The 19360-nt window shown below is 38.1% G+C and overlaps 1 protein-coding gene across 17 annotated transcripts in view; it reads right to left on the bottom strand.

The window, feature by feature from the left end:
• The window catches only part of KLHL13 (kelch like family member 13), a 90198-nt gene that overhangs the window by 30305 nt on the left and 40533 nt on the right, over window positions 1–19360 (bottom strand). The window contains exons 1-2 of one of the 17 annotated variants that reach the window (XM_075162082.1): window positions 8443–9289; window positions 7854–7966 (exon numbers count right to left, since the gene is read on the bottom strand). The exons of 14 other annotated variants lie outside the window; for them this stretch is intronic. In XM_075162082.1, coding sequence (XP_075018183.1) covers window positions 7854–7951 — 98 coding nt within the window. In that variant the 5' untranslated portion in view covers window positions 7952–7966; window positions 8443–9289. Of the gene's footprint in view, window positions 1–7853; window positions 8334–8442; window positions 9290–19360 lie in introns of those variants that run through there. 2 more of the 17 variants (XM_075162095.1, XM_075162081.1) reach the window with 2 other exon arrangements.

Here is a 19360-nt window from a genome sequence, read left to right as displayed (position 1 = left end):
TAAAGGCTGTATTTTTAATAGATGAACTAGAGGCGGATAACATAACTAGAAACACTTTGTATTTATCAGGTTACTGCATTGCTTAAAAATGCTGTTTTAATGCTGTTTACTTGAAAGGGGCCACCACAACCCAAGTTTGCAAACCTTTACCTCAATTGAATTAGCACTGCATTTTAACTACTGTGGGTGCGATTTTCAAAAGCAGCTACAGCAGCTAGTGCAGAATAATGCTCACCTTGGGCAATGCTCTGATGTTTATATTTTAATATCTCTTTTTTTACACGACCCTGTTTATAGATTAGGACAGCAGTATCAGCAGAACATTTAAACATTTGTTCAGTAACCTGATTTTGAGCTTTTCTAAATCTCCACTCCAGGAGAAAGGCATAAAATAAAGCTTACTGGTTTTTAAATTAAAAAACAAATAGATGTTCCTATATCCATTTTCCACCTTTCCTCTTAACTAAGGGTGTTCTGTAAAAGGAGAACATATAGCAGAGCAGAGCAAACCAGTGAGAAGTGGCATTTTACTTTCACAAGGCTCTAGCCAAGGGCAGCAGCAGAGGAGGATATAGGGCTTCCAAACCCCCAAACCCAAGAAGGACAAAGATCATTTCTGGACACATGCTGATGGGCAGCAAGCAGAGGCAGGCAGGTCTCCAACTTTAACTGCTGTTTGGACACAGTTACAGCATGAGATGCTCATTGCAATGACCAGCTTAAGAAGGTGTCCGAAGGGGAAATTAAGTACTGAAGCAATGTAGCCTGAGCTGCTCTGCAAGCACAATCACCAAAGGTAGCAAGGCCACGAGGGGAACAACAACATCCTCAAACCAACTTGAAGGACAGGGACACCGAACCTTGTTCCAACCGCCGTCAGGCTCAGGGTAACCTACTCAAGCTATTCTAGAGGCAAAGTTTTGGAAACCAGTGCATAAGTCAAGCCCTTAACCTTTCTCTTTTACTTTTTTGTGAAAATACAGTCAAGTCTCTTTGGATTTCAACACACAATCACCAGCTTGACAAAAAGTTTCTGCCCAAACACACAAGCCCATGATGTCAACAGCAGCAAAGCAAGCTACTAGAAACACTCAGATTGAAGACACGATTGCTGTTCCAAACACCAATGGATCTGGATGGAAAGGAGGACAACACAGAAACAAGGATATTCCCAACATCACTTGAACCTTTTTGTATCACTTCAAAGTAAGGCCACACTGTGACCAAAGCCAGCATAAAATTAGTCCCACAAAGCCATCAGAAGAGGACTGAGCAACATCATCAACTGTTTCGGTGTGATTTCCCAAGGATACACCCACAGAAAATAGTCTCCTCAAAATTCCTTCTTAAACAACTAAACTATCAGAGGTCTCAAGCTGTTTGCAGCATAATTACAGCCTGCTGGTTAATTCAAATTTGTTTTCCACAGAAACAAAGCAATATTTGGCTCAGTCACTGCTATAAAGCTTTTGTTCCTAACAGTATTTAGTCTCTCTGGGAGCCTTAGTATCACATCCACATTTATCTATTTGACAAAGGGTTTACATTCACTGAGCCATTGGTAGCTTAAATTTGCAGACTCAGATTGTTTAATGATGCTAAATTAGAAACAGTTCTCTAATGACTTTTTGCCAAAGTTGGTGTTAGTCTATTGATTCCTGCTATTAAAAACAGAGAAAGCAAAGCAAATACACATGCTTTGTAGCTTTTCTACAGAAGCAGAACTACTTTATTTCCTTGATGTTCAAAAAGGTAAAATACGACAGTCACTCAGAGGTTTCACCGTTTAGGTTGGACTGACACTGCACATCCTATTCTCTGCCCTTTATATTTCATCTTCAGTGTTCAAAAGGCCAGCCATAATTTTAGCTAGGCAGCTTAATACTTCCTGTGCATTACAAAACGCCTAAGAAAAACATTTTGCATGCACCAGCAGATTACAGTTCTACCTGATGCGTCTTTAAATTTAGTTTTCATACACATAGAAATTGTTCAGTTTACAGAATGGTTCCTTAGAGACAAAAACCTATATATGTCTAAGGTGGCATCTGCACATTCAAGATTTGGTCATAGAATATACATCCTACTGTATTCCTGTAACAGATTTAGGAACAACTCCCTTCCAGAGTGTGGCCTTTTTTTTCCCTATATATTGTACAGAATAATTTCGATAGCTTAAAAGCCAGCAAAAAAAGTAAACAAGATTCTGACATTAGGGTTTGGTAATTAACCCCTGCTCTTTCTGCTGCTTAGGTCTGCTCTACCATTCCTCTTGCTTTGTTACTTCTCACAGTTGTTTTAGCATTCCTTTGTTACAATCTCCTGGGAAGAATGTAGGGGGGCATGAATTACTTTAAATCGTAAAATATTTTCCTCCTACATGATAAAGACTTTAAATTTAAGCATGTCAGATAACAAGTGTGGGTAACTTGTCCATCCCATGAAAAAAACACATTTTTGCAACTTAGATGTTGCAACAATCTCAGTCACTGCTGGACAAAATATTACAGCAGTAATATAATGTGCGCTTCCACTTTAGAGTTGTAGCTACACATTATTACACTACAATTCCCACTACTGCCATTTAGAACAAGTGACTATTATTTTAAAACACCAATATTCACCAATTTCACTTCATGAAAATCCACAGGTATCCCCATCCAAACTTCAACAGAAAATACTACATAACGCTAGAAAAGCCAATGAGTAGAAAGTGATTGCACAAGATTTTTCCACAATAACAAGGAAATAATGGCAAAAATGACAAACTGGCAGAACTGACATTCTGGCAGAATAGGATGAGTAACATATTCAAGATAATTCAATAAGGATGCTTTAGCATGTCACAACATAATGCCAATATTGCAACATCACACTGTATAAGGAGAATATGATTTTGAAGACCTGTAAGCCACAGCATCACCTATAAAGGTCTGCCCAGAAAAATCACTAGCACTAGAAAACTTCATGACAACCAGGTTTGTTGTTTGGGGTTTTTTTTTCCGCCTTGTTTTTGCCAGTTTATTACTGCAATGAAATTTCACGTTTCGAACTTACAATAATCTACTGAAATACCTATTATTTAAAAAGCAAAAGTAAGATAAACAAGCACAAATGAGAACTCTATATACAAAATCGCTGCGATTAAAAGCAGTCTTCTATTTATAAGATATGAGCCCTTTCTACTCCCCACCCAATTCATCTGTTTGCAGGCATTGTCAGATTAGTTTCAAAAACTGATGTCAACCCGCACATTGACTTTCAACATGTTGAAATTTGAAGTATCTAGGAAGTAATTGCTTAAAATGGAAATGTTGCCAAAGACAGGCGAGTCTGTTTTGGTGTGAATATCCTGTAATCTGTCAAATGCTCAAGAGCCCAATAAAAGGGTTTATTTACTAAAAATGACCAACGAAGACTGTAGAGACACATAGGGTGTCTCACAGAAGAGAACTGCCTAATCCAGATGTCTGATGAATTACGCATACACACCTTTCCCATTTAAGCATATATCATTGTACAGAATAAATTCAAAGAGCTCATTGTAGATCAAATCAGAGATTTGAAAGAAGACACAAAAGTGTTAACCTGTATAACCTATATGAGCTGCTAAAACTAACATTGATTACTCCAGAGTATTAAGAATTTATTCTATTTTTCTGCACAGTAACTGATTTCCATGACTGCAAAGCATTTCCTATCGGACAAATTTCACAACCACATGACTCAGGATAGACGAGACTGCTGCAAACCCTTTGATAGCAATATATTTGGAATATTGCATTTGTTGATTTCTCCTAACATTAGTCAGTTATTTATGAACACATGCAGAGGATAGTTTCCATTTTAAATATCAACACACTGTTCCATGTAAAAGGAAAGAAGGCACTAAGTTTACAAATGGATTATTCTGCATTAAGATTTTTTTTTTTATTTTTTATTTTACTTATTTCTAACATGGCATGTTGGGGATGAAAAACACTTAACTGAACATTTAACTTTTCAGAAAACAGCTAACAAACATTCTCACATGACATAGGATTATAGAATAATTCTAATCCTATGTCATAGTATTTTTGAAAATAGTATTTTTGCATTATTGAATTATTTGTAGATGTCGATCATAGTACTTTAATCTCCAGAGTTTCCACAAACATTTCTTCCATTCATGTTAATGGAAGATGTGCACAATTTTGGAAAACAAGATAAATGACGCTGCTAGTGTGAGTAAGAAAGAATTCTCCTCTTAGTTCTTAATGTATGACATGACGTGGCCCATGAACAATAATTGGGACACATATTCCTTTACACCTCAAAGCTGTTATACATAACCAAATTCTGAACTGTTCCTCACCCTCTCTGAAGTAGTGCTTCAATTCTTAACTCCTGCTTTTGTCAGTCACTGGTTTTTGTTTGTTTTTAACGTGTGGCCATCAATACATAGCTACAATGCCAAGGAATACCATTTTTCCGACTCGGTATTATTCACTTTGTCCTTTCCTCCGATTCACTTGCTGAAACTGCTCGCCTGCCCACATAATATATGAAGTCACCCAGGTCTGTCCCCACATAGTCAACACAGCCGCAAATACGAGTACGATTTCACTAGCGGAGCATAAACTTGCTCTAACAGCTTTCACACTCATTTTGACATAATGAATCTATATCCTAAACCCCAACGCCACAAGTGTCATGAAAGAAAATGTAAAGCAGCTTGACAAAGGCATGCACACGCACACATAGCTGCACACTCCTAACTCGCGCACTGAGCCAGGCTGCATTACACCTACATATATTGGTCACATGCCAGTGCTTCAGTTCTAATACTATCTAATTTTCCTTACACAATGTCACTGCATCTCTCCATCAACCTGGGGGAAAGCTCAAGCTACTCTGGACCAGTTCCACCAGAAGCCAGGGGATGTCTGCATTTCCCTTCACAGGGACCCTTCGTCTTCTGTGTAACATGAAGAGTTACCTCTTGCACTCTGGATATCCCGAAAATATCCCTAACAAGTAACTGGTGGGAAACAAAACCACCAGGATTCACTGCTGCTCCTTCCCCGTTGCCAGGAAAGCAGTACCAGACCCAGCAAAACCAGCAGACTTCCCAGTAACACAACCACGTCCTCACCTACAAAGTCACCAGCTCAACTTCAGCAGGTCCTTTATTTCATGTACTACCCGGCCACCAGTTTCCCGCAGCAGAGGACTCTCTGGGACGAGCTCTTCGTACTCAGTTCCCCACCTCGGGAACTACCACAAACTTTTCAAGCAGAGACAGGAGCTAAACCGCCCCAGCTGCACAGCCTGCAGGACAGGTAACTGGTTTATGGTGGTACTTTGTACATCGATGCCTGCTTCATCCAAGAAGCCAAACGTGCTCGTAACCTCCAGTCTTGGCATTTCGATACAGGGAAACTAAGGGAGAGTTCAGGTACCGGGTACACAGACCAAATAAAACACTAATAAAATCTATGTGTCCTGACAATCAGATTAACCTCTAGATAAGTTACTTGTAAATCATAAGCAGGATGAAGCTTTCAAAGTTAAGGACAACTTTACTAGAAAAACCTGAAAAATTGGAATTTCATTTTAAGTATCCAAAAAAAGTTACCTTTAAGACCTCCCTACATTACATTCCAAATTACACTACAAACCTACTTTATAACATTAAGATGTCAAGTATTAAAGGGATTAAAAGCTCAATTATACCTTTGTATACTCTAGATCCAAAATATCAAGTATAGAAGTGTTCATCTGGAATTCAAGAGTTTTATGGTCATTTATTTTACATCAATATATGTTCCGTTTCACACACCACTTATTCCCGAATCTCAAAACATAAGCCTTTTGCCAGTATGCAGAGTACTACTTATGAAAGAAAACTTACAAATACGAACGTGAAAAACAGCAGATCACATAAAACAGTAGCAAATTTACTGTAATCTCTGCAATGAAGATAATCAATTCCATCACCTATTTTACTGGTCAACCTAAATTATGAGGTTTTTTTATCAGTTGATATATACTGCCTAATCAAATAAATGCCATTTTGTAATGTTTCTCATTCTTTATAATAAAATACAAATAACTTTAACGTTAGATTTAAGAGTCCTGCTAGTGTCAGGACTGTGTGCCAGTGAAGAAATGTCTCTATAAACATTGGGATAAACTGACTCATTATAAAAAGATGATTAAGGCTGCTGATCACATATTTCTCATGCTCCAGATAAGCTCAGCATCATATAGTTAAGCATGATCACTAAACCTGTTCACATACTTTCAACACACTGAGATAATCAGCTACACGATCCCCATCATAAAAGCCAGGGCATACACAGAGCTAGATTCGCAATTTAAAGGCAACACACAAAAGAAATGCTCGGTTTCAGCAGCAGATAGATCAGACTAGACTATTTCTGATTTTTCTTGCATTTAATAAGTACTGTAGTTTAAGAAACAAAAACATAACATAAAACACTAAAGACAGTGTTTCCCTGAAATAGGTTCAAAAGCCTCACAACTCTTTTTTTATCATTATACTTTCTTTGTATTCAGTTATATTTTTTAAAAAGTCATATTAAGTAGCAATTTATTGGAAACAGCTTATTTCTGGAGGCCTTAAACATATTTGATGCATTCGGTGAGTGAAAAGGCTGAAGCACTTCCATGAAAATTAATCTAAAATTGGAGCGTGCACAGCACAGGTTCTATACAGCCAGGTTAGCTCCTTGAACCCCAGCCTTTCTGACCGAGTACAATAGTGACCACACATACGGTGTTGTATTGTTTCAGCTCCACTGCTTATCAATGCAATTCCCAGCAACAACCGGAAAAAAAAAAAAAAAAGACATTTAGAGGATCTGTAAATACCTATTTCTTACAGCATGTCCCTACAGCAGCTGGAGTAAAAGCCTATCTACAAAAAGACAATACAAGCTTAAAAGTACTAATGTTGTAGATATTAGGCTGGAATACTATTGGAAAGTAATAGTCTTTACAGTAATTTCCAGATAGGGAAGTCATCTACACTGCTACTCGTGCATTTTAAAGCAACTCTTCCTCATTTTCAAGAGCTGCTTCCTTAAATAAAGGCAGAAGCAGTACCCTATGCTTAGTTTTATTCCACAGAAGGAAAAAAAAGCCACCTGTATATGCTAACACAGAACTCACAGCAACAAAAGGTGAACAAAAGCTCCATTAAGATTTGGCAAGACAAAGGCGTATTGTTTCCATGTGTATTGAAATACTCCTCTATGTGAAGCTACTTTACATGGATAAACTGCATAACTACAGAAGTATTCAGATACAAATTATTTATATTTATGTTTCAAGCTTTTATCGTAACTTTGTAAAAAGATATTCAATTTGTATTAAGGCTAAGACTTTCAAGAATAAAACAAGACCAAAGCAGGATGATTTCTTTTATACAAGAACTTACACGAACAAAAGTGCAGTACAATACAGCAGGTGATTCCATGTTTAAATTCCAAGTGTAATAGTTAGGAGGAGGAAATGTTAGCATATACACTACAAAGCCTGCCTCAAAGCTTAACTTGTCAATTCAAGATCAGCACTACAAATTAACAGCAACACGAACTTTTCAAATGAACATACACGATATTATTATGAACATGGCTTAATCTGCACAATTTCTCTACGTTTCAACAAAGAGGGAAAGACTCGACACAACATCCATCATGAGACATCCAGGATAAAATCTGGGGGGTCTACATAGAAAACAAGGTAAAATTCTGAGTGCCAATGTCATTTAATGTATAACAGGGTATTTTGCCAGGGTAGTCTCACAAAAGCAATCCCACCTTATTATCCTCATTTCTCTCACTTACATGTATGCTGGAGAAAGTGGCGATGACCTGGATGTTTTAAGCACAGGAACTGGGAATTTCCAGATAGCAGGAGAGCTCGTTTTCCATTTCAATGGCATGTTGTCACCACGGTACTACAATAACAGTAAACAGCGTTTCCATAACAGACTACCAACTAGGACTTCCATTCCACACACTACTGACACAGCAGTGGCTGCTGCTAAGAGCAAGGAAATGATTCTGCCAATGCCCTTAAACCGATGCTTCCAATCTGTAAAACAGGGCTGCAAGGCATCTCCTTTTAAATCCTGCTGTCCCCTAAAGCAATATGATGATTCTATCCTTCTAACTCAACAATAGTGCCACCTCGTTAGGGAAGCGCTGACTGCAGTATATGTTTAAAAAAAAAAGACTGCACTGTGCACACCAGCACAATGCAGCTTTATTTAATAAAAGCAGCTAATTTTTAAAGAACTGTTTCTGATGCCATTGTTCTACCTTAACAGGGACACTGCAGCACTGTACTATATTCTCTTCCTATTAACCTCATTTCTAACCAATGGAAGCAGAAAAAAAAAAATGGGTTTCATATGAAAATGAAACAACATACCTACTCAGAATACACTTGTCATCCTCTGAACATTCTTCTTTTGAGCTGCAACAATACAAATGGGATATAAATCTCAGCATAGCCTTAGGCCACGGCTAATAGAGATCAGTGACTAAATTCAGCAGCCTGTTTTCCTCCTGTGCAAGCTCTGACCAAACAATACAAGAATGCCATTATGGAAAAAGCCCATTGCAAAAATCAGTCCTTCTAATCCATAGCTAGGAAGACAAAATAAAGCACAAATCGCTGCAGGTTTCTGCATGCTCTTCTAATAGCTTCTGGTTCAGGATGCTCTCATTTTCCTATTCTCATTTCCAAGGAGGATGAGCAAAATCTCATGCATTTTACAACATGCTATGGGAACACAAATACCACTGTCTTCTGCAGTAGAGAAGCAGAGAGTAGCATGCTGTTAATAGCAGTCCTTGTAGGGACGCTATCAACAATCTAATTCTGAACGCCCCCCCCAGCAGCTCACAAATTGCCTGAAGAACTGACGAAGCAGACGGGCACGCAGGTGTCCATCAGGGACCACTCTGCAACTCTGTGCTCTGCTGGGTGACCTCCCGGGGCTGATGACAGCGGGGAGTTTAGAAGGCAAGCTATTAAAAAGGGAACGGAGAATTTAATAGCATATTGTGCATAAGCAGAGCAGGTTTCTAGGGAAAAATAAGGTAGAGCTTCAACTATATTGACTCGCTTACAAAAAAAAAAATTTAAAAAATCACTTTTAATCTATTACCACCGTAGACCAGAATAACACCGTTTAAGATGTTCATTCTACAGATTTCAGAATAGTCTTTGTACAGCATGACAATTTTTCTGTTCATCAGAACAGCTTAATCCTATCACAAAAAAGCCAACACCCTGTCACGCTACTCAGCAATAAAGAACAGAACCAGGAGCAGAATTTCTATAACTTTAAACATTTTAATAACATTTAATAACACTCTGATAGGTTTTTTTGTAATGGTGAAACCTACATTGTTAAGTCTATTTTTGGGATGAAATCACCAGGGAATAATTGCTGCTTGTGATCATTATTATTGAAAATATTTGCCCAAAATAGTTTTGGGCATTTGAAGCTGTTACCATAACCACAGGCAAGGAACTAAAATAACCCAGGATGATCAGAGCTGAGGACTAATTCAAAACTAGATGCACCTATTTGACAATTGAGGAGCTCTCTCCGACTTCTTTGAGGAAGTTCTAAATTACACATGAGCAGCATTAACGCAGGCAACAAATTTCACAGAAACTGCGACTTGAATTCCGAACAGACATTTGCTGTGTAGGACAACAGTGCTTATATGCTATAAATATTAAGAAACAGTAGCCCTGCAGAGAGCAAGTATGCAGTTTTAGCATAAAGAAGTCTTGCTTTTAGTAAAAGAATTCATGCATTTACATGCCATGCTTGTCTGCACGCATTGTAAATACTGCGTGCAACAGCCTCCTACATACACATACACCAGACTACCAGATCATGCCTTCTCTGCACTGAAGGCCTAAAAGATAAGTTGAAAGAGATGTTAGGTAGCAGCTATTATAACCACAAACAAAAATATCACTATTTTGAATTCATACACTTAATTTTGCTTTTGCATTTGCCATCATACAGAAACTGTCTGAAAATACAATAAGCAAGTGCTGTTACTCCCTTCCTCACGTTGAGTGCCCAGCCAGTGCAACCAACTGGTAACCGCTTTTGAAGTCTGTATCTCCCTGCTCTGCCAACCCCGCGGAGCTGATTACACATTTTATTTATTAACAGCAGCATTACTAATATAAAAGAATGAGGCTAAGGACAATCAGTGGGCCACTTTTTCAAAAGTAACTCTCAAAATACCCTTTCAACCAGTAAAATAAAAGCCAACTCAAGCCACAGAGTCATTCCCAAGCATTGACTGGTATTTAAGTCAATCGATGCACATCCAGAAAGCAGAGTTACTTCCCACTTCTGACCCCAACAAGATCATTCAGCATAGAGGGCAGCATTAGTGCTCAAGTACCTACTCTCCTTTGGGTGCTTCTATTCCCATTTATTTTTCATTTAATTTACAAGCAACCTAATTAAAACCTTTGCAGAAAACCCAGTAGCAGTAAACTTAACATTTTTTTTTAAAGTGTATGAATCCCAAGCACTGCCCAACTTCATCTCCTAATGTCCAGCACACACACAAACAGCCAAGGCACAAAATACAGAATTGAAGGAAGTACCAGTGCCAGGTACTCTAAAAATATGCTTTTCACTTGCAAAAGAAGAACCACATGAGAAATGAATCACCTATCTGCACATAAGGAGAAAAAAATAAATTAAATACCATTTTTGTCCTGACAGTCATGAATCGGTTGCGTATTCCCAGGGAAAAGATTACCTAAATGTATTCTATGCTTTACATAAACTATTCCTAAGACAACAGAAAAATCACAGTACATTATTCTGTTATTTTAATTAAGACTTCAAAATAACAATTTAGTCACACATTTAAAAATATGGGAAAAATAACCTGATCTCCTGGAGTGCATTGTGCCCACTGAATATACTACATTTTCTGTTCTCACATTACATTGCTTTGCCACTCGTCCCCAAATTAACTGGCACTGAAGGCCAAAAGCAGCACTACAGATCTGTGCAGAATCCTACTTGCCGAGGAAATAGCTATTCCTAGAGAAGTGCTACAAAAACACACCAAACTGGAGATCTGCTTTTCTTCAAGTTTACAACTCTTAAATGCTGAAGACCCACGATAACTACGCGGATTCAACAGCTCCCTGGGACCATGCAAGAGGCTGGTTTCCTGCATTTTTCTCACAAGCAAGTTCACATTCAAGATTAAAAGCATCTACCATTTATAACTTGTGTAAGGTTATATTCTACTTATTATCCGAGTCTCTTACATATCTTCTATTCTGTATATAAGAGATGAGAAAGAGGAAGTCTTTAGGTTTTAAGCAATCACTTCCACACCGGTATTTCCAAAGCTGCACTGAGCACCCTGACAGCAAAATAACTGACAGGGTATCAAGCACTTCTGCAGAAAACTCCTCCATAAAGTAACTGAACAGGTGGCATAAGAAGAAAAAAAAGAAAATAAAAAGACCAAAGGCAAGATCCGAAGCCGCCATTTTACAGACCGGAGTTGTTAGCTATTGATTGGGGCTGTACAGCAGTGCAGCTCCGATCCCACAAAAAGAAGGTACATAGAAGAGTGTTTAAAGGAGCAAGGCATTTCCTCCCCCTCCTCCTCCCCCCCCACCCCAAATCCTTCCTCACTATTGACCAACAAGGAGGATTTGGCCCCAAATGAGGGCAGCAGGCACACAGCACCGTACTGCACAAGCACATGAACAAACCACACAGAACCACCCCTTGCGAACATGCTGATCACAGCATCTTTCCCCCTGCAAGCTCTCCCTGATCTTCAGGGTAGGAATGCGGCTAAAACAGCTTCCCTTGCGATTCTCTTCTTTTTCTTGTGAGAGCCTCTTGCCTTTGTACAGCTTGAACACCAAGCTGCTACCACGTTGTTTTGTACATACCGACTGTCAATACATGTGCCTTTGCTGCCTTTTACCTTCATTATAAAACACAAGTTCTCCTCTTACAACCCAGTATGCTTAAATTTCTGGGGCGTGTATACTTCCAACAAAACTTTTAAACCATCTCTGCATTTCCCATAAGACTTCCCCTCATGGTTGTTCAAAGAAAAAGTCACAGGCAGAAAGATGTATCAGAGCCCAGTAGCATAAAACTATACTAGTCTGAAAATATTTATCCTTAGCCTTCAAATGCCAATGAATTCTAGAGTAAAAGTTAACTTCTAGACATGCCACTGGATTTTCATCAGTTTGCATAGATCGAGTTTAACTTCTATTTTCAGCCCTTAAACTGTCAAAAAAAAACCCCACCACCACGAAAAATATTTCCTCAGTCAAGTGATTTGCTGCAGTTAAAAGGTTTGCTGTTCCGCTCTAACAAGCTGCTTACCTCCCTCCTTTTATTCATCTACTAAGTATCGGAGGAACCGAAATCACTAGGTGGAAATAGGGTTATGATATATGGAAACATTCTCAAGCCTTGCAAACCCTTTCTAGTGTGACCTAAAGAGTCTTCTGCACTTCCAGAACCCCAGGCTTATTTTAGTCTTACAGAAAAATGTTCAAAGTTACAGCGACTGTGTGATTTACATCTCCCATTTTCATCTAGAAATGTAAACAGAACGGTCTAAATATGTGTCACAAATACTGTGTTTTCTAACATTATACTATTTTTCTACTGATAGAGTATTTGTTCATATAGAAAAGATGCCAACAACAAAAACAGGTTAAAATGGTGGTGTTAAGACCAGTAAACATCTTCAGACTTTTGAGATTTTTTCCCAACACCTATGTTGTAAAAATTCATTGATTCAAAGCCATGTTTTTTCCATTTTAAAATGGGTATGTTATTATATGATGAAACCTCTATTATATGATACTAGCGCTAACAAAGCTCGCTCCAAACTGAAGGCAGAAACTCAGTTTCACATTGGAATTGCTCTGGTCTTCTGCGTATCTTACAACTACCAACCCACTGAGCTGATGCATACTACTACGCAAGACCATTTTGATATAGAAGAAAATAAAACACAACGCCCAAAATCCAGTAAAATATTCACATCAAAGCCACGGAGCGCAAATGCAATAATCATTTCAACATCAAATCATTTCAGCGTTTTAAATATGGCTCTAAAGGCACAAGCCTAGAAACTGAATAGGAGCACATAAGGATGCGTAACACTTTTCTTCAGGTTCCCTAAAAAATTGACAGTGTGATAGTTTGTCTTCCTTATTTCAGCTCTTTCCCCTTCACATAGATGCTTCTCATGCCTCTACCTCTAGCTTTTCAATCTATTAAACTGCAGCTGTTCCAATTACTAGAAGAGAATAATTAAAAGATGGTGTTGACAGTACTGCCCTATACAAGTCAGTTAATTAATACAATTTCTTTGACTATATATCGTGAAAATATTCATACCAAAATTCATATAAAGGGAAAGCAAATCTCTGCCTAAAGAGGCATCCAAAGGAAACCAGTGCAGTTATGCCTGCAATCCCCTCACAGTGACACTGTAGCATTCCCCAAATATTGAAGTACAGAAAAAAATTCGCAATATGTACCTGGCAACACTTTTATTGAAACTACTACTTTTCTAGAAACCTCAGAGATCTATCTTACAAAGAAGAAGCCTTTCAATTAAATTAAGTAAATTAAGAAATAAGCTTTAAAATAGCTGAAGACAGTTCCAAGAATTACACGTGTACTTTTACTTACTATCCACTATGTTGTCTCAAAGAAATTTTTTTTTAACTGGGGGTGGGGAAAAGCCATCAGACACCAGATATAAGTTACAGCATCTTTTGGAAGCAATTGCACTGTAGACATCAAGATGCACATGGCCTCATAAATGGAACAGAGATGCTTACAAAAATAGTTACTATCAAATTCATTTAATTCTTTTAAATTGGGCTGACTGCTCAAGGAACAAGGAATAATCACAAATTGTAAACCACAAAGGAGTGAGATAAACTATGTTTGTAGCCAACCCCTCCTGCAGTCAAAATGCTGTAAGCAGTACGGGTTCCTGTCTCTATAGCAATATGTGTAGGGCTATTTTTAAAATAGGAAAAAAATCCCCAAATCTTTAAATATTAAGTTAAGCAGTCAGGGCATGTACCACATGTTTAACAAGAAGTACTGCAGTTTGCCATTCACCCACTCAGCATTTTTTCCTGTATAAATTAGGAAATTGCTGCAGTAACATTTTAGGATGCATGATTTCAGTGAAAATTATTTTTATATATAAATATACATATGCATACTATATATATGCATGTCTTCGTGTATATAGCATGTGTATATATATACACACACGCTATATATATGCACTGTATGTATATAAACACACACCCACCTTTTTTTATATATATATGACAATTATATATTACCCTGCATCTGACACAGCACTTCCCCTTCCCTCCCAGACACCTCAGTTAGGAAAGATTCGAGTTCTCACATGAGTTTCAGACTACCAAAATGTATGTTCTTCAACAAACCAAAAAGGTAGTAGCAGCTGGCTGACTCAGAAGTAATCACGTTGAGTAATGAGTTTCTCCATTACGTACATTCTTCAAAAACCCACAGCCCTGGTCCTTGCAAGTATCATTCATTATCAAGAAAAATATCTTGATAGCCTAAGTATGAAATTTCTGAAATTATTCAGCAACAGTAAACAGTTAAAAAACCCACGCCATTTCCTATCAGGTCACAATCAGATATTATAAAAACAATTTTAAAAAACATAACTTAGGCTAAATCTTAAGTCAGCTTCCCAGAAACTCGCAGGAAAAGGGGGACACACAAGAAACAAACAAACCAACCTAATCCCTGTAGTATTCATACTTCTAATATTTAGAAGGGTTAATTTATTAAAATATTAAATTCAGTTTTAGATATATTTTGTAACTACACAGAGTCTCAGAAATATCTCAAATCTATTCCTAACACAGTAAGTGTGTGTTTCTGGACATGAAAATAGTTTTTATTTTATGCCATTTTATGCATTTTCTTGTATATATTCTTGAAGAGGGCTTTGCTTTAAGATTGAGGTAAGGTTTCTAGCACTAGACTTCTAGGTGCACTGTTAACTTAATGACAAGCTACAGGTTATAATATGGAAAAAAAAAAAAAAATTCAGCTTTGCTTGGGCAAACTACTCTTACATAAAAGGCATTAGGTAAAATAAGGTCTTAAAACACTTAGTAGGAGGTAAAACCAAAGTGAGTTAATGAAGGTTTCCAACTTTTGATCTAAGCCCATGTACTCTGCTGACAAGAAGAAATGCTTTTGAACTAAAACCATTTTATTCAGAGAACTGTGCTCATCTTCCCCAGGTGATTATATTTAATAAAGCACCACAGAATTCTAAATGCGCAGCCATAGCAGCCAGTCTGACCCTACTGAAAGTAAATGGTCTGAAGCAACAGTTATTTTTATTAGGTCAAACTGTGAACTACAAAGAATTTATTTCTAAACAACTTCCCCACAGCTGTTATGGACAGTTGGCTGCGCAATTTATTTCAGTAAAGTATGCCTAAACACATTTACACATCTGACTCATATGATGCAAATATATTAAACAATTTGGTAATTAAAAGAAGGCTAGGATTGAGCACCAGCCACTAACAACTTCAGTATCTCCTGCGCCACAGACAGCAAACTGCAAATTACATTAGTCATGTGTTGATTAAAGTATTTGGAAAATATTCTTAAAATAAAAGTTTACAGGCTTTTTCTTTCATTCTTCCATTATTTACATGGAATCTGTTAGTCATTTTGCATTCCCTAAACCTTACTGTCTTTATCCACTGGCGCGAGTTTTTGTGGTCCTGCACACCTCCGCAGAGCAGTCCCTACTGAAAAGAGCAGGCATGGGGAGGCAAGAACAAAGCACATTGATCACTGCTCTTATTGTGTGTTTCTGTAATGACTCAATTTCTTTAAAAGACAAAAAGATTTTTCTGAGCACAGGAATTCCCACTGCTTTGTCACCTTTGATGGATCTAGTCTACTAACCCACAATCCACAAAATTTCCAATGTGGGCAGTCTGACGTCTTTATCTAAAGGCGAGTCCCTCGGGGAAGATTGACAGAGAACGAGATTGAAGAGGTTTTGAGAAAGATGCTGATGCTTCAAGTCGAGGTTGTCAGAAATTGCTGTGTGCAACCTGGGAGCCAACAAACAGCAGGAATGCGTCTTCTAGGAGAAGACTTGAAGCTGCTGCACCATGCTGCCCAGGGTCACTGCACTGCTGCTGGCTGGATTCCTTTAAGGAGTCACAAAAAATTTGACACTTACATAGATTCAATCAATTTAATTATCTGCCACCAGTTAGTCTTAAGCATGTTAGATACAAGTTTTTATGAAATAGCAACTTGAACTTAAAGTTCAGCTTGCCTTCACACACAAAGGCATGTGAAAGGCTTACCCAGCAAAAAAGTTCAGTTTCCAGTTTATTGCTAATGTTAGTATTTCCACCATTCAGTTTAAAAAAAAAGGACAATTTCTCTACACTAGAAAAGGAGTTTCAAGTCCGCAGATCATTCCAACTAAATGCCATGAGAACAGGTGGAATTAGTACCAAAGCTGGAACAGCTGAATGGGCCACGTGGGACAAAGGGAGTCCTGTACTAAACCCCCATACTTTACATCTCTTCAATTTTTTTTTTTGCCCATAAGCCAGAGGCAATCATCAGGAACCAACTCCTCCTGTCTGACAAAGGTAGTCCAAAGACTCCTTCCCAAAAGACAACATGGGGGAACTCCCCGGTTGGTTTGCTCAGGATCCTCCCTTCCTCAGCAAATCAAGCCGGTGATAACCTCCACACTACCTGTTCCCAAAAGGAAAGCAAAACCCAGTAACTGGGTCTCTTGTTTTGATGTTCTTCCATTCCCAACAGCAGCAGTGAAAATTGACAAAAATGGATACTTTTCTGGGGTTCTTTCCCCCCCTGGGAGGGGGCAAGGACCAAAGACACTGAAGATGTGTGTTTACAGCTCAAGGAAGATTTACACCTCAGTATCTGCAGTCCTAAGTGCATGAACAGCTTTAATTGCAAGATTTCTGCAGAGTTGGATACTTCCTCTTCAGAAGATATCTAGTCATCTTCTATGGCAAAAAGAGGTTTTCTGTAAATTCCCACTGTTGAGTGTTGTTATACAAAGGACCCAAAAGGCACAGCCTTTAACATTCAGCCGAATGGGGCGTAGGGAGGGTGTACAATCAACGAGTATGTTCATGCCACAGAATTAGCACAATCTTAGTTGTTGTTAACACTAAAAAGAGACTTTCAAAATGTATACCTTGCTTACATTTAGATTTTTCCAGAAGATAAAAAAAGAATGTTCACAAAAATGACACTTCATATTAAACAGTTCCGTTTCTCTGAAATACATCGTTATATTCTATTTCTAATTTGCCAAATGTCAAAATTCCTGTGTAATAATTACATTATAGAAAGAAAGTTACAAACTGCTTTCTTCTCTAGCATTTATGAGAATATAAATGTAAAGAAAACTGTACATTTCCTAGCCAAAGTTTCAAAAGATGCAAGTTATTTACTTCATTCAAGTTTGTTATGGTGGGCAAACGTAAAGCTATGAATTCATTTCCAAAGCTGATTTAAAGTGACAGTTTTAAGATATTCACTTAGTGGACTGGAACAACTTTGCAGTTACAACACCCCCATCAGTGACAACGTAACTATCTGGATAATTTAGGATCAAATCAGGACATACTGCTTCGCATAAAAAAATTGCACATAGCAGGAAAAGTCTGAGCACAAGCTGTTTTTAGAAAGGCCCGTAGAAGAGTGCTCATCTTATCTGGATTTTTAGAAACTATGAAATATTTAAACCAAATAGTTTAAAGTCTCCTGATTATAAACCTTTATTTCATAAAATTTTTAGGACTATTTTATAACACAGAGGACTGCCACACTGAACTTCAAACATCTGACTCCTAATGAAAATTGAGGTTCAGTGCTTTCAGAAACGTCCATGTAGTGGGTTATACAGGTCCCACCGCGCTACCGTACACTCTAGGCAGTTTTCTACATCTTTATAGTGTTGTATATGTGACTGTATCACTTCACCCTGGCAAACCGTCCTTCGGAAACATAGAACTGAAAAAAATTGGTGAAGCTCTAGGAAGGAGAGGACTGCATGGAGGTGGGTCGAAGGGCTCAGCCCAGGTGACAGCTACCAACAGCAGAGCTGCACCACTTCCCTTCCACCCACCCTCAGTCAGCTAAGAAAAAAAGGGTCCAACAATTTCGCAAATAACACTAGACTTCTATGCAAAACAGTCACATCGCTCTCATCTGTGCTGCTCTAGTGAATCACAGCAGGCTCAGGAGAGACCGCATTACAGAAAAAAAAAAAAAATCAATAGATGAGCATGGTGTAGCGGTCCTTGGGGTGAAACAGCATTGCACAGCTGTGATGCACAAAAGGACTGTACAAAAAGTCAGCTAAACAAGAAATACCTTCTGCAGCTGCAGTCATCTACTTTTCTACAGCTGAAAAATCTCTTTTTGATGCATACATATACAACACCAAACAACTGTGATAACTTTGAGCTGGGACAAGCTTCCTCTGAAATGAGTTTAAAATAAAACAGCTGTAATTCAGGTGTTTGCCTGCCAGAGGGAGCTGAAGGAAAGAAAAAAAAAAATCCCATATATCTCAATGCTTCAAAAGTTTTGGTTCTGTCCTACACCAATTAATTTAACTGTTCAGACAAAAAAAGGTTTTAATGCAAAATCAACTCCAGCTGTGTCTGGCACAGGGCAGTCACAGCCTCATCCCACACAGGGCACCCCTGCACCAACACCCCCGCTACTAAAACCTTGCCAATTATGCCCGATACAGTCGCTCTACGAATAAGTCTCCCTGGATCTTTGAAAGGAAACAATACCTACTTTTAAGGTATATTTAAATACTTTTTGATCCACACCATAGTGGAGATGACTGACCCAGAGATAGGCTTCTCCAATAAGGAAAGCATCACGAGGTGGTATCTAATGCCTTATTCCATCAACTTGTCATTAAATGCATGGCAACACTGCGCAAAGACTAAGTTTCCAGTTTGCCAGAACGAAATACATACTATGCTGAAAACAGATTTTCATTTAAATGCTTATCGGTCTTTTTTGCACACTCTTTCCACTTACTGCTTCTAACACTTAACATTGGTACACCTGTAAATCTGCAGGTGGTTAGAGTTGCTACAGCATAAAACTATAATTTATAAATTACCATCTTAATTATTTATTCTTGCATAGCACCAGCTAACCTGAAGAGCTTAAAACAGG

The sequence above is a fragment of the Calonectris borealis genome, chromosome 13, assembly GCF_964195595.1.
Source record: "Calonectris borealis chromosome 13, bCalBor7.hap1.2, whole genome shotgun sequence".
Lineage (NCBI taxonomy): Eukaryota > Metazoa > Chordata > Aves > Procellariiformes > Procellariidae > Calonectris > Calonectris borealis.
This window is presented reverse-complemented; position numbering and strand designations above follow the sequence as displayed.